Here is a 16,728-nt window from a genome sequence, read left to right on the forward strand (position 1 = left end):
GGGATCTGGATCCCAGGTGTGTGCTTTGCTCACAGAAAGGACAGGAGCATTAAAGATCTGCTCCTAAAATCTGAAGTTCGAGAGAATTTTGTGGAAGTAGCTTATCCAGAGGCTCCCCCGTCACTCCCCCAAAAGGTCCTGTGTTTTATTTACGTAAATGATTGAATCTATTCCCAGCTGAATGCTTTCCTGAGCATGTCACTCAGGCTCCCACCGCAGAGTCATCTGTCCCCCACAGCCCACATTCAGCAGCTCCATCTGCCTCCCCGCCCCGGCCCGGGCACCATCTCTTTTCCTAGGCTGCTGCAGGAGATTTTTCTGTGTCTCTGAGCATGTTCCACTCCACGTACATGCCCAGGGATCTCCAAGGAAACACAGGGTCCTGTGCCCCGTTAGACCTGGGGCCACCCTACTCTTTGTGGGAGGCAGTTGCAGTAAAAACAAACAATAAACAAGAGACTAAACCCCCCCTTAACTGTGTAACCTGGTGTCCCCCCAGCTTGTTCGATCACAGACCCTTTCATTAACCTCCCCCTGGTGAACTGGTACCTGCTGAGTGAGGAAGGCAAAGTGCAGCTTGCTGTAAGCAACCAGTTCCCCGCATGTGCTTAGACTGGACGGATAACCCGGAACTGACAGGCGTGTCTGTCTCTGGAGGGGGCGCTGGGTATCCAGGGGGTGGGGTAAGAGCTAGCTCCTCACTGTGTGCCTCTTGGGAACTTTAAAACTTTCTACTGTTTTGAACACGGCACTAGTCTGCTCCCAACTCCACCAGACTTTACGTGGAGCGTAGTGTGAAGTCCTTGGATCTGCTCACGGCCTTGGGGTTGGTTGGCCTCTGCCTGCCCACCTAGCGCCTCCCACTCCTGCCTCCCTGCCAGCTCCCGTCATCTCTCCCTGACAGACGCACCAGTGGGGCTGCAGACAGTGGCTCGTTGGTGCTACTTCTGAGATTTACCCGGCTCCCCTTGGAAGCCCACCTTCCATAGAGCATGCTGGCCTGGGATGCGGGGATACTGATGCTTTATTCCTGCCTCAGACTCTAACTTGTGAGTCCCGGGGGGTGGCCAGAGTGCCCAGAAGGCAGCGAGACCTGGGCCAGAAAGGTCAAGAACTCCAGGATTGAGCAGATGTGACTCAGAATCCTTATCAGCCTTGTGGCCTGGGGAACTTGTGCCTTCATCTTCCTTTTATTATACGATGGAGGGGAATAAGCCCAGCTGCAGGATTTGGACGTGTGGCTCATCTCTGTAGAACAGTGGTCCCCAACCTTTTTGGCACCAGGGACTGGTTTCATGGAAGACAGTTTTTCCACGGACGGGGGTGATGCAGGGGCATGGTTCAGGCGGTAATGTGAGCAGTGGGGAGAGGCAGATGAAGCTTCGCCCACTGCTCACCTCCTGCTGTGTGGCCAGGTCCTAACAGGCCGCGGACCGATATCAGTCCACGGCCCAGGGGTTGGGGACCCCTGCTCTAGAAAACCTAGTGCAGTGCCTGGCATCTTGTAGGTGTTCATTGTGACTATGGACCTATCATTCCCTTGGCTCTTAGAGTCCTGGGCTCCAAAGGAAAGAACACAGGCCAGAAGCCGGACTTCATCCCTGGCTCCATTGATGCTCAGCTCTGGGAAGATGCCGGGCCCCAGTGTCTTCAGGTCTCCTGCCCTAACACATAGTCCATATTTACCTCAAGGCAGAAGAGCTTTGATGATCAAAACACCACGGATGGGAAGGGTTAGCAGTGCACTATGAGTACAGATGCTTGCCTGCCTGCCAACTAGGTTATAAGAATATTTGGAAGATGACTAAGGTAATGTCTTCCACATGCTAAAGAGACGATGATTTCGTACCATGTGAGTTAGAGCGGGGAAAGCCCCCGCTCATTAGCGGAGTGACCTTGGACAAGACAGTCATCACTCGCGGCCTCATTACCTCATCTAAAATATGAAAGCAATAAAATCCAGCCACACAAGGGTGGCTGTGAGGCTCACATGGGGCAGTCCATGTGGAAGGTCTTTGTAAACTGTTGAAATGCTCTGCACATGTCAGCAGCGCCCGCCGCTCACGTGCCTGTGTGTTTATTGTTTCAGCGGAGAGTGCAGGACGTCATCAGCCCCATCGTGTTCGAGGCCGCCTACAGCCTGGGCGAGCATGTGATGGGAGAGGAGGAAAGGGAGCTGCCGGCCCTGACCCCCGTGCTCCGCTGGAAAAAGGGACAAAAGATTGCCCAGAAGAATCAGGTGAGAACCTGAAAGCTCATGACTGGGACCCCAGGTGGCAGGTGCCTATGCAGAAGTAATGGCCCTGGTGGCCTGGGAGCCCATGGCCAGCCACACCCCCTCCTGGGCCTTGCTTTCCCGATCTGCAAAATGATGAAATGTATGATTTAGGGGTTTGTGTGTAACAACCACATAATTTAAACTCATTGAGGCTATTCTCAAGCAATTAGAAAATTATGATCCCTTTGAGGTCATGAACTGGCGGCTTGGCCCCGGCACTTGCCTCCTGTTCCTACACTGTTTCCAGAGCTCAGATCAGCACCTAGTGAGTGCTCTACATACAGTACATGTTTTATTGATGGGAGCATGAGTGGGGTGAAGAAGCAAGAACTTCCTCTTGCTAGAATTGGTGGTTGAGTTGAGAATGCCCCGCTCAGGCATCTTTGGAAGGCAGAGCACCGTGAGCACAGGCTCTCACCACCCTCCCCGGCTCGGCAGATTCTGGGCTGTGCTGCTGTGCGGAGGAGCTGCAGGGTGACGTGGGGTGCAGGCCACATGAGGCCATACAGGGTAGGAGTGAGCCATGAGCTAACGCCGTGCAGCATCACTGGCCTGTCTGCCCCGAGTCATCTGGGAGATACACAGTGCTGACGACGATGCAGGAAATACGCAAGAAGTCTGGGATCCCAAGTCTGGTTCTAAATCTTTCTTTAACACCCAAGATCATCACAGATCCAGGACCTGGGGAAGGTCAGACAAAACTGTTTTTTGGCTAAACCAGACTCCTGGGTGGGGTGGGGGCAAAGCTGTGGAACCACCCACCAGCCCCAGTCTCCACAGTTCTGACTGCTCTGAGCTTATGGGAAAACTAGCAGATCAGTGACCCATGCCTTGCAGATGAGAGTTGTAAATAGAACCACAGAGAAGTGTTTGGAGTTCGAGATGTAAGATTTTTACCAAGATGTCCTCATTTTCTCCCATAGTCTCTCCCATGTGGTCTTGGGTCAGGTTCCCCAGAAACAGAGCCTGAGACGGGGATTTAGGAGCAACTTGGTCTAATGAAGCTGTGCTCTTAAGAGAACCCTGTAAGGAAAGGGGAAAGGGTGAGCAAGTATGTGGTCTCAGCTAAAGTCTAGCTTTGGCCTGAGGCAGGGAGCTTTGGAGCATAAATTACAGCAAAGAGCCGTCCTCTCCTTGAGGGAAGGGTCTGGCCTTTTGTACCCCTTACTCGTCAGCCATTGGCTGTGTGGGGGATGGAAGGGGAGTATAGCCCTCCTTGAAGGATACTCCCTGCAGCTGTGGACAGTTCTCTGGAGGAGGCTGTAGATGTGAGCCGTTAGCCGCCTGTAGCACATCAGCTGGGGGAGGAGCAGCAGTTGTAAAGGGATGTGGGCAGAAGCTGCTACCCGTATACACACAACCTACTGGCAACACTGCCTTTTTGGATGCTTCTTTTGAAGTCAAACATGAACTTTCAAAACACAAGTGCCCTGTAGGGTGGCCAGAATGTCCAGCTGGTCACTGATACTTGGAGAAGGCTCTGGGGGAGTGAGGGGAGAGACCAGGAGGATGCTGGGTGTCTAAGTGGTGGGGCAGGGTGGAGGAGAGGCATGAGGAAGATGAGGAGGACAGGAAGATAAGATGAAGAGGCGGGACAGGAAGCTGATGACTCCTGCCTTGACTGAGGAGTAGAAGTGTGTATCGTCTCCTGACAGTGAAATTGGGCCAAGAGGTCAGGCTGGGGACCCAGTAAGCCAGAATATTATGATAATTCCTAGATCATGAGTTCCCCATCCTATTAATACTTTGCTCTCTAAGGTGGAATCTTGCTGGCCCAATAAAGTTGGGTTATGGGAGTGGTCCAAACTTGGGGTGCTGGGAATCATTTCAGGGTACCCTGTGCTTGTTTTACCTCTGAAATGACCCTGTGAGGTAGCGGCCTCCTCTGTTCAGCATCTTGCTAGCCCTGGGCATCTCTTCTACAATGAACCCAACTCTCATTTCTACCAATCCATCAGTGGCACAGAGTGGGCCTTCTTTAGTGAAGAGCATCTTAGAACCTTTACTAGCATTTTTAGATTCAGGCAACCTGATCAAAGGCAGAGATTTAGGGACAGATTAGTATGAAAATGCACTTCTTGGTCACTTATGTTCAAGATGGCCAAGCAAGCATAAATATTTATGTCTGTGCTTCCTGAGACCCCATTATAGTGATTATAAATGAGTAAATCAGAACAGGGAGGTGAATGCTGCTGGGGAAGGGGCATCAGCCAATGAGAGAGTCCAGGGATTTTTGGAATGAGTAAAGAAGAAGGAAGAGTGTTGGTGGGTGAACCTTGCACTCTACACGGAGGGGCTGGGTGCCTGTCCACCCATGGGTCCAGAGAGGCTGTAGCCACGGCCAGGCCAGCAGTTTCAGAGGGGTACAGGAATGAGAAAAGGGGCTGGAAACAGGGAAGGGGGTGTTAAGTGAAGGTTCGTTTGTGGAAGAGTTGACTTTCTGCCCCTGTCCCCACACCTACATACTCTAGCCATGCAGAATAACAAGAAGCCAAAAGGCCTGGGCCTTTTATTTTCTAAAGAATTGAATAAACTGGTTGAGATAGTGTAGGTGGGCTTTTTCCCCAGGGGGAAGCCTTATTTCTTCTGGCATTTGGAGCCTCCAATGTAAGAGCTAGCTTCCCCTCCCACCATCCACCCAAACATCCAGATTTTCCAATCAGCTCTTTTACTTTATTCTTAAAAATGAATGGACAACCAAGGAAATCTGAAATTGAGGGGGAATGTGGTACATGGAGAAAAAAAACCAAAATACACCTACAGAATAACTGACTTAGAAGGAAATAAATTTTTTAAGGAATAGAAGAGATTATAACACTTTAAATGCCAATTTATACTCTATGTAATAAACACAAGGAGATTCAAGAATATATTCTATCCATTAGAAAGTTGTTGGAATTCTATTTCTTCTTAAAAGAAAGAAAGAACAAGGAAACGTTTCTTGAAAATTAACAATATGGATGCAGAGCCAAAAATGTAGTAGAAGATAATGATAAGAAATCTCCCAGTAAGCAGAGCTAAAAGACAAAGAGAAAAGAGCTAAAGCATTAATCTGCAAGGTCCTAGATCCAACTAATAAGAATATCAGAAAAAGCAAACAGAGAAAATGAAAAACATTATGAGAGATAATGGAATAAAATTTCCCAGAGTTAGAGAGAGACACTTTTTTAAATTTAAAGGACCCACAAACTTGCAAGCAGGATAAACCAAAAATATCCTAGATACATCATTTTGAAATGGTACTACTCCTAACACATAAGGAAAATTCTAAATGCTTCCAGGGCAAGGAGTACAGGATGGTGGTAGTGAGGAATATTTGTCCACTAACGACATAATTAGAGTCACACTAAGTTGTCCATTAGACTTCTTATTAGCAAGATTGGAAGAAAGCATATGTGAAATAAGGGCTTCAAAGCTCTGAGAGAAAGTGATTTTGAAACTAGGATTTTATACTTAGCCTAACAGTCAAGTATGAGGTCAAAATAAAGTTATTTTTCAGACAAGCAAGGACCCAGAAAGTTTACATCCCTAGGAGCCTTTCCAAGGAAATCACCTGAGATGCACTCCAGGAAAACAAGGGTGACAATTAGAAGGAGCAATATGGGGGATGTAAGAACTAACTCCTAGAAGTCTAATGACAAGAAATTCCAGGATTACAACTGTGCAGCAAGTCTAAAAAACAGTTGATCAATTTAGAACAGGGGATCAATGAACTTCGAGAAGAATGAAGCCAGCCATAGCAGAATGACAAGAGAGTAGCAAATATTCAGGATACAGTGTAGATGGAATATATTTTTTCTATGGATAAGAAAAAATAAAGGCAGTCAAAAACTCCCAGGAAAATAAAAACGTGGCCAATATGTCATGGTTCAAATATAAAACAAATTAAAATGTGGTGGAATTTTAAGCAAACAGAAGAATATACGGAAGAGAAGGACCTTAATACTAGAAGCATTCTCCCTTAAGCAAAAGTTGAGTATTCTAGTAGTTTAACTTTGCACCTGTAGAGGAAGATATGTAATCATGACACTTGTCTTGGCTCTGCTGTGAACAGTAATCAAGAGGCCATAATGACAACATGATTTATTGGTTTTTAGTATTTACAGTCAAGCCAAATCAGTTACGGTTATAGTACATAGTATAAATGTCTTTAATTTTACTGTATAGAGTTTAAAATAGAACAAAGCAAGTTGTTTTAATATCTTAATCTTTCAAATTGGTGAGCCAAGAGCTATTGTAAAACTTGATGAAACAAGAAAAAGTTGTTATTACTTAAAATTGCAGAGGTTACCAGTAGAGCAGTGCTTCTTAAAGTGTGGTCGCTGAACCAGCAGCATCAAACTCCCTTGGGATGTTGTCAGAAATGAAAATTCTTGGGCCCCGCCCCAGACCCTTTAATCAGAAACTCATGGGTGGGTCCCAGCAATCTGAGTTCTAACAAACTGATCAGGTAATTCTGATGCAGCTAACATTTGAGAACCAGTGCAGCAGAGGAGCTAAGAGTAACGATTTGCCTGTCAAAATTAGCAAAGTGGATGGTGGGAGGGGGCCTTCATGTAGGTGAGTTCAATTCTTGTCTATCATGGAAGGAATTCAGTGAGATAATGTCTAAATGTGATAAATCAAGAAGTATTAGTATCAATATATTTTCTAGAGATATGGAAATAATCATCAAAAGAAACATAAATGGACATGGGTTTAGAGTGGTTCCTCTTGAGAGGAGGACTCAGTATATGGAGGTATGTGGCAGGAGGTTATTATTTTAAACATGTGATTCTTCGGTTGAAAATAAAATGAAAGAAAAATATTGTCCTTAGATTGAGAAGATTGTCCAGGAGCCTGAGAAAAATTCTGGGAGAATGATCCTTGCTTTACTCCTTTTCCTGATTATGGTGAAAAAAAAAAAAAAAGATAATTTAATGATCTTTCTCCATGTGTCTTCCAGATGTTAGCTTAATTTAAGGGAAAGATTCTGAGAGCTAGGCCCACTCTAGGAAGCAGAACTGATTTTTAACTTGTATATATGTGACAGGTCCACAAAGAGCATCTAACCTCTTTCCTAGGAAGGAATAAACTCATTGAAACTCTTCATTTTGCCAGGTAACTTCAGGATTTAAGTGCCTTAGTCTCTTCAACTAAAAGGCACTAAAAGCCCATGTTGGTACATAGGGTTGTGCAATAGAGTGGGTTAAATTCTGGCAATCTTTTAGAGTCGGGGTCTGCCCCCATTGATGGTCTAGTTCAGGTGGAATAGCTGCACAGTGTATATAACATGGAGTCAGTGACTAGAGCATGTTTTTTTAAATTTTTTAAATTTATTTTTATTTTTTATTTTTTTATACATCTTTATTGGAGTATAATTTCTTCACAATGCTGTGTTAGTTTCTGTTGTACAACAAAGTAAATCAGCCATATGCATACGTATATCCCCATATCCCCTCCCTCTTGAGCCTCCCTCCCACTCTCCCTATCCCACCCCTCTAGGTCGTCGCAAAGCACCGAGCTGATCTCCCTGTGCTATGTGCTGCTTCCCACTAGCTATCTGTTTTACATTTGGTAGTGTATATATGTCCATGCCACTCTCACTTTGCCCCAGCTTCTCCCTCCCACCCCATGTCCTCAAGTCCATTCTCTGTGTCTACATCTTTATTTCTGCCCTGCCACTGGGTTCATCAGTACCTTTTTTTTTTTTTTTTTTAGATTCCATACATATGCGTTAGCATATGGTATTTGTTTTTTTTTTTCTGACTTACTTCGCTCTGTATGACAGACTCTAGGTCCATCCACCTCACTACAAATAACTCAATATCGTTTCTTTTTATGGCTGAGTAATATTCCATTGTATATATGTGCCACGTCTTCTTTATCCATACATCTGTCCATGGACATTTAGGTTGCTTCCATGTCCTGGCTATTGTAAATAGTGCTGCAATGAACATTGTGGTATATGCTCTCTTTGAATTATGGTTTTCTCAGGGTATATGCCCAGTAGTGAGATTGCTGGGTCATATGGTAGTTCTATTTTTAGTTTTGTAAGGAACCTCCATACTGTTCTCCATGGTTGTTGTATCAATTTATATTCCCACCAATAGTGCAGGAGGGTTCCCTTTTCACCACACCCTTTCCAGCATTTATTGTTTCTAGATTTTTTGATAATGGCCATTCTTACTGTTGTGAGGTGATACCTCATTGTAGCTTTGATTTGCATTTCTCTAATAACTAGTGATGTTGAGCATCTTTTCATATGCTTCTTGGCCATCTGTGTGTCTTCTTTGGTGAAATGTCTGTTTAGATCTTCTGCCCGTTTTTTAATTGGGTTGTTTGTTGTTTTGATATTGAGCTCCATGAGCTGTTTGTATATTTTGGAGATTCATCCTTTGTCAGTTGTTTCATTTGCAAATATTTTCTCCCATTCTGAGGGTTGTCTTTTCGTCTTGTTTATGGTTTCCTTTGCTGTGCAAAAGCTTTTAAGTTTAATTAGGTCCCATTTGTTTATTTTTGTTTTTATTTTCATTACTCTAAGAGGTGGGTCAAAAAAGATCTTGCAGAGATTTATGTCAGAGAGTGTTCAGCCTATGTTTTCCTCTAAGAGTTTTATAGTATCTGGCCTTACATTTAGGTCTTAATCCATTTGGGGTTTATTTTTATGTATGGTGTTAGGTAGTGTTCTAATTTCATTCTTTTACATGTAGCTGTCCAGTTTACCCAGCACCACTTATTGAGGAGGCTGTCTTTTCTCCATTGTATGTTCTTACCTCCTTTGTTGTAAATTAGGTGACCATATGTGCATGGGTTTATCTCTGGGCTTTCTATCCTGTTCCACTGATCTATATTTCTGTTATTGTGCCAGTACCATAGTGTCTTGATTACTGTAGCTTTGTAGTATAGTCTGAAGTCAGGGAGCCTGATTCCTCCAACTCCGTTTTTCTTTCGTAAGATTGCTTTGGCTATTCGGGCTCTTATGTGTTTCCTTACGAATTGTAAAAATGTTTTGTTCTAATTCTGTGAAGAATGCCATTGGTAGTTTGATAGGGATTGCATTGAATCTGTAGATTGCTTTGGGTAGTATAATCATTTCCACAGTATTGCTTCTTCCAATCCAAGAACATGGTCTATTTCTCCATCTGTTTATGTCATCTTTGATTTCTTTCATCAGTGTTTTATAGTTTTCTGAATACAAGTCTTTTGCCTCCTTAGGTAGGTTTATTCCTAGGTATTCTTTTTGTTGCGACAGTAAATGGGATTATTTCCTTAATTTTTCTTTCTGATTTTTCATTGTTAGTATATAGGAATGCCAGAGATTTCTGTGCATTAATTTTGTATCCAGCAACCTTATCAAATTCATTGATTAGCTCTAGTAGTTTTCTGGTGGCATCTTTAGGATTTTCTGTGTATAGTATCATGTCATCTGCAGTGACAGTTTTACTTCTTCTTTTCCAATTTGTATTCCTTTTATTTCTTTTTCTTCTCTGATTGCCGTGACTAGGACTTCCAGAACTATGTTGAATAAGAGTGGCGAGAGTGGACATCCTTGTCTTGTTCCTGATCTTAGAGGAAATGGTTTCAGTTTTTCACCATTGAGAATGATGTTTGCTGTGGGTTTGTCATATATAGACTTTATTATGTTGAGGTGGGTTCCCTCTATGCCCATTTTCTGGAGAGTTTTTATCATAAATGGGTGTTGAATTGTGTCAAAAGCTTTTTCTGCATCTATTGAGACAATCTTATGGTTTTTATTCCTTAATTTGTTAATATGGTGTATCACATTGATTGATTTGCATATATTGAAGAATCCTTGCGTCCCTGGGATAAATCCCACTTGATCATGGTGTATGATCCTTTTAACATGTTGTTGGACTCTGTTTGCTAGTATTTTGTTCAGGATTTTTGCATCTATATTCATTAGTGAATATTGGTCTATAATTTTCTTTTTTTCTGATATCTTTTTCTGGTTTTGATATTAGGGTGATGGTGGCTTTGTAGAATGAATTTGGGAGTGTTCCTCCCTCTGCAAATTTTTGGAAGAGTTTGAGAAGGATCGTTGTTAGCTCTTCTCTACATGTTTTATAGAATTTACCTGTGAAGCCGTCTGGTCCTGGGCTTTTGTTTGTTGGAAGATTTTTAATTACAGTTTCACTTTCATTACTTGTGATAGGTCTGTTTATATTTTCTAATTCTTCCTGGTTCAGTCTTGGAAAATTGTACCTTTCCAAGAATTTGTCCATTTCTTCATGGTTGTCCATTTTATTGGCATATAGTTGTTTGTAGTAGTCTCTTATAATCCTTTGTGTTTCTGCGGGGTCAGGTGTGATTTCTCCTTTTTCATTTCTAATTTTATTGATTTGTGTCCTCTCACTTCTTTTCTTGATGAGTCTGGCTAAGGGTTAGAGCATGTTAAGTACAGGCTTACTGATGGATCCCAGGCTTTTGGCAGAGAGTGGGAGTGAGTGAGGCAGGCAGGAGGCCAAGCCTTCCCTCTGCCGGGTCAAGAGCAGCCTTGGGAGAAAATGGGCTTCAGGGTGGGTGCCAGGCTGTATGAGTGAATAGTGGGGTTGCCACCGTTGCTGAGGACCAATTGGGATTCTGGGCACTCAGAGAAAATTGGAGCTCTAATGCTACAACCTCTGTAGGACATACAGCTTGATGAATGCACGTTTCACCTTAAAAATTTAAGGAAAGCAGAGACCTGCCTCTCTTGCCTCAAGAAATATTTGGTACAGATATAACAACAACAAAGTGTTTTATCCATTAGCCAGAAGAGTAATTTAAAAGGACTATAAATCTAAGAGCAATTCAGCTAATTGAGTGTCTGCTACACGTTAAGACGTGGATAAAAAGATAAATGAAACATTGCTGCCTTAGTAGACTTAGAGACTGTACAGGAATAACTTATACAGAGCAGAAAGTGAGATTCAGACTAGTGTGTGTGAATTTCACTCCAGAGACCTCTTCCAGCCGATGATAAGGAGATGCTCCCTGGAGAGGGGAGAATTGGCTGGAGCCTCATGGAAGAAGTAGGATTTGGATACTTGGGGCTGGAGGGCTTTGACCAACAGAGAAGGAGGGAGTGATGGATGCTAATGGTCTTCCATGTGACTGAACATCTAGTGAGGAGAAGGAGAGGGGCCATTAGGGCTGGAGGTACAGTCAGACAGTCTAAGGCCACTTGTTCACTGACCAGGGAGTTGGACTTGATTGAACTGGTAGGGGACAGGAGACCATCACATCTTCTTGAGATGGCCTGCCTGGACTGGGGGGCCAGTTAGGAGCTCTCACAGCAGCCCCAGGAAGGTCTTGCAGGTCAGTTCATGAAGGTTCTGTCTGATACACTCAGAGAGTTGACTCATCATCAGTTCCTAGTGGGTCTCAGCTGCTGAAAGAGTATGGCATGAAATGAAACAGTCCTGGAAAGCTCTGGCTGGCCTGTGTGCTGGGAAAGCAGGAAGGCTGTCATTGGGGCCCTAATGTTTCTCCTACAGGTGAGCATACCAATGGCTATGACAGAGGCCCTGGCTTCAAACCCTATACACAGAGTAGAGCTTTGGAAATAACTGCTCTCAGGCTTCTTCAGGAGGCCCCCAAAGAGACCTGGCTGGGGCTGGACTTCCAGGCCACCCACTGTGGTAGACAGAATGGCCCCCAAAGACATCTACACCCTCATTCCTGCAACCTGTGAATATGATGCATCACATGGCAAAGGGAAGGACTTTGCAGTTGTAACTAAGGTTATGGGCTTTACACTAGGGAGAGTATCCTGGATTATCCAGATGGGCCCGATCTTTCTCCAGCTGGAGGCAGAAGGAAGGAGGAAGAATAGGAGGTCAGAGAGATGCAGGAGAGGAAGGAGTCAGAGAGATCTGAAGCTTGAGAAGGACTTGACCTGCCATTGCTGACTTTGAAGACGGTGGTGCAACTTGACAAGGAATGCAGACAACCTTGAGGAGCTGAGAGAGGCTCCCTGGTGAGTGTCAGCATGGAAATGGGGACCTCAGTCCTACAACCACAGGGCAGTAAATTCCGCAAACAACCTGAGTAGGCCTGGAAGCAGATTTTCCCCCAGAGCCTCCAGATAAGGGCCCAGACCAGGTAACACCTTGATTTTTGCTGTTGACCCCCAATGCTTAGCACTGCCTGGCCCATAGAGGATGCTCAGTAAACCTATCTCAGTGGAAAGGGCCCTTCTGAAAGAGCACAAGGCTAGGTCCTCCTGCAGACGTTGGACGTCATATCAGAATTTCTTCACTGCAGATTCAGCAAAGCTGTATAATTAAAAGAAATGTGCTCCATGAACTCTCTAAGAATTCCTCCCAGGCAGGAGAGCAAGGTGTGTGATTTAGGGTGACTTACCTGCTCCACAGTACACTTGTGCACGTGTGAGTCTATTTTCTCGAAGACCAAGATGGAGGAGACACAGCTGGTGAGAGGAAAGGCATTAGCTATGTTGAAAATACTCACTTTGTCATCTTTCAAGGGAAAGGTGAACTGTTTTACTCTAATATTAACGTTTTACTATGTTGAAGCCATAAACTCTGAACCTCCATTGTGCTGGAAACCATCACCATCTGGACCTCCCACCCCGGGCCCTCAATGCCTGGGTGTGTGGGATGCCAGCCCCGTGCCCACAAAGACTCAGTGTTTGTTCAGCCTGGACATTAGGTAATGCTTTCCTGGCTGAGGTGCCCAGCCAGCTTAAAATGCCATTATTTACAGCTCTAAGGTTTATTTTCATTATCATATGTAAAGTCTCTGCAGAAGGATGGAAAGCTGAGGGGTTGGCAGGGAGGAGAGAGCAGAGTAACTGCAGACATCAGAGCCGGACAGGTCTCAGAGACCATCCAACCTGCGGGTTCCAGAGCACACACCTGTATTCAAGGGAGCAGGTTGGTGCAGTGGAGGAGAAGGGGTGTTAGAGGAGGAGGTGTCCACCCCGCTCCCTATTTCAGCCTGATCAGTCCTACTTTTATAGGCATCAGCTGTTTGGCATCAGCCTCTGGCTAATCTTCTCAGAAAGGGCACCATGGTGAAACACCTGTGAAAGCCATCCACTTTCAAGTACAAGTGAGGAAAACAAGTACGTGGTTCAACATTACTGACCACAGAAATCTGGCTGTATCTGTTTCTCAGGCTTCCCGTCAAGGTTAATCCAAAGAGCAAAGGAGAGGTTACACCTACTATCAAAGGCTGGGCTGTACTTGTAGTCACCTGTTGAATTTTTACAATTTCTTCTTCAGTGTTATACTTTATCTTTGCAATTTTTTTTTAGCATGAGATTTTTTTTTTTTTTTTTTTTTGGCCCCGCTATGCGGCTTGCGAGATCTTAGTTCTCTAACCAGGGATTTAACCCAGGCCACGGCAGTGAAAGCACCAAGTCCTAACCACTGGACCACTAGGGAACTCCCGCAGCATGGGATTCTTTATTTCTTTTTTTTTATATTCAAAGGAGATTTAATACCTATCCTTATCACACTCTTCCAAAACAAATCGAAGAGAAGGGAACACATCCTAACTCATTTTACGAGGCCAGCATTACCCTAATCCCAAACCAGACAAGAACAACACCCAAAAAAGAAAATTATAGGCCAATATCTCTGATGAACATAGATGCAAAAATCCTTAACAAAATATTAGCAAACTGAATTACAACCATTATCTTTGCAGTTTCTGGAAAGAATGTGTTCTGGTCCTCCAGAACTCTTTTCAGAAGAAAATAGTGGTTTTCCTCCAAATCTTCAGCCTGTTGGATTTTCTTCTACATTGTCCTGCTTTATTAAAAACCGCCCACACAAGCACGTGGAGCGTGTGTGTAAACAAGCGAGGGTGCACATCCGGTGGATAGTCTCTAGCTGGGGAAGAAATCTTAGCTTCTCTCTTGGTATCTTCTGGGATGATTCAGAAAATCAAAGGCCAGGCTCTTGCTACTTGAAATGTTACCTGGAGCCCATTCACATGATGTTCTTGCAGATAGGGGAGGAGAGGTCCCCCTGGCTTCCTCTCCAGTTTGAAGCCATCTTTCTCACTCCTAGTTGCCTGACTACGTCTGACTCACCAGCTTTTAGAAGCATGGCTAGGGACTTCCCTGGTGGTCCAGTGGTTAAGGCTTCATGCTCCCAATGCAGGGGGTCTGGGTTCCATCCCTGGTCAGGGAACTAGATCCCATGTGCTGCAACTAAAGGAGCCCGCATGCCACAACTAAAGATCCTGCGTGCTGCAACTAAGACCCAGCGCAGCCAAATTTTAAAAAAAAAGAAGCATGGCTAGAATACTCTTCCTTTTTTCTGACAGCACCAGCCCCTTTTTTTGAACTTGTTGGTTCTGTTTTCTGCCTCTTGTGACTAACAGCAACCTTTTCTTAAAAAAATAAATAAATAAAAAAGAACACAAAAGATTCCAGGGTAAAAATCAAGGCAAAGAAACTCTGGCCCTTTAAAAAAAAAAAGAAGAAACGAAAGAAATTCTGGGGCTTCCCTGGTGGCGCAGTGGTTAAGAATCCGTCTGCCAATGCAGGGGACACGGGTTCGAGCCCTGGTCCAGGAAGATCCCACATGCCGCGGAGCAACTAAGCCTGTGTGCCACAACTACTGAGCCTGCGCTCTAGAGCCCATGAGCCACAGCTACTGAGCCCGTGTGCTACAACTACTGAAGGCCTCACGCCTAGAGCCCACGCTCCACAATAAGAGAAGCCACTGCAATGAGAAGGCTGTGCACCGCAACGAAAGCGTAGCCCCCACTTGCCGCAACTAGAGAAAGCCCACACGCAGCAACAAAGACCCAACACAGCCAAAAATAAATAAATAAATTTATTAAAAAAAGAAAAAAGAAAAAAAGAAGGAAATTCTGGTCCTGGAAGGCAGGAGATCCCTAGAGGAGAGTTGACGGCTGAAGTTGTAGAGGGACTTGAAATATGGCCTGCAAAAAGCCACCAAGTCTCAGGCAGACCTGGAAAGGACACTGGGAGGGTCCAGAGGCCAGGTGCAGGCCCAGGTGGGCAGGACCTCCCTGAGCAGTTCCTCCTCCCACTCAGTTCTTCATGGGGATTGAACTAGATATTCAAAATGTTGCCTTCAGGCAGCGGGGGCTGTTCTCCGAACCACAGGGCCATGGAGTAAACCAAAGGATGCCCAAAAGACAGAAGCATTTATCACTTCCAGTTTTTCCATGGGGGGCATGAAGCAAAATCAGTACCACATTTGTTGTTCAGAGGGAAACCAACTGGACTCCTCCCATGATTTCAAGATCTGAAAGGACAATTTATACAGACCCTGAGATAGAAGGAATTTCTCAGCTTTAATTTTACAAAGTATTTGTCTTTCATTTATTCTTGTGGACGTGCTATTCTTTAGAAAGCAAGTCTGTCTGCATGACCTGATTTTATTTTATTTTTTTATTTTTTATTTATTTTATTTATTTATTTATTATTTTTGGCTGTGTTGGTCTTCGTTGCTGTGTGCAGGCTTTCTCTAGTTGCAGTGAGTGGGGCTACTCTTTGTTGCGGTGCGCGGGCTTCTCATTGCGGTGGCTTCTCTTGTTGCGGAGCATGGGCTCTAGGCATGCAGGCTTCAGTAGTTGTGGCGCACGGGCTTAGCTGCTCCGCGGCATGTGGGATCTTACCAGACCAGGGCTCGAACCCATATCCCCTGCATTGGCAGGCGGATTCTTAACCACTGCGCCAGCAGGGAAGCCCGTGACCTGATTTTAAATACCAAGCTATGAGACTCTTCCTTCCTTCATTTGGGTATAAGACTCAATAGAGCTGAAATTCCTGGGACCACCCAGGAATGAGGTCTTTAATGTGCCACATTAAGGACAATTTTGCCTTCTGGAAAAAGCATTAAAATGGAATTGGGAAGGAGAAACCTCTTACACTCAGGTCATGGCATTTACACACACACACACACGTTTAATACTGTGCTAGGTGCTGGGGGCTGCAGGCATGAACTACCTATGGCTGGGGCCTCTGGGAACTTATGTGGGACGATGGGAGGAACAGCAGTTCACAAATGTCCCTCCTGTTGTCCAGGCAGAGACCTTCTGCAAAGTCAGATCGCCCATCAGGAAATGTCTCGCTCATTTTAGCTTACAAACAGCCTTGGGCTGGGATTTGAAAAGCATTAATTCCCACCCAATCCAATTGTCCTATTTTCTCAGGTCCCAGCAGACCGGTTTGCCATGGCAACCCTATAAACAGTGTCTAACCTACATCAATGATTTATATATTTTTAAAGCTAATATCACCAACTTCAAGAAACTGATCCTCCTCTGAACATGACAGCTGGAGTAGACTAAGAATCCTACTTCCTGCTAGATCAGTGCAGATTTTTCCACTGTAGATTTGGGTGGGAGAAAATGGGCCCTCCAAGGCCTGAGCACCTGGGCGACTGCTTTTCTGAAGTCAGCCTTGGCCAGGGCAGCCATTGAGCTATCACACGCACCCAAGGTTGTTCTGGCCTTGG

The 16,728-nt window shown here is 44.7% G+C and overlaps 1 protein-coding gene across 6 annotated transcripts in view; it reads left to right on the top strand.

Annotated features, from left to right (window-relative positions):
• ITGA9 (integrin subunit alpha 9) overlaps positions 1-16,728 on the top strand; it is a 355,586-nt gene that overhangs the window by 170,917 nt on the left and 167,941 nt on the right. For all 6 annotated transcript variants that reach the window (XR_009505770.1, XM_059939171.1, XM_059939172.1 and 3 more), the window contains exon 16: positions 2,090-2,239. Coding sequence is in view for 5 of the 6 variants with exons in the window: in XM_059939171.1 (XP_059795154.1) it covers positions 2,090-2,239 (150 nt within the window). In the remaining variant the exon portion in view is untranslated. The remainder of the gene's footprint in view (positions 1-2,089; positions 2,240-16,728) is intronic.

Source organism: Balaenoptera ricei, chromosome 11 (genome assembly GCF_028023285.1).
Source record: "Balaenoptera ricei isolate mBalRic1 chromosome 11, mBalRic1.hap2, whole genome shotgun sequence".
NCBI lineage: Eukaryota > Metazoa > Chordata > Mammalia > Artiodactyla > Balaenopteridae > Balaenoptera > Balaenoptera ricei.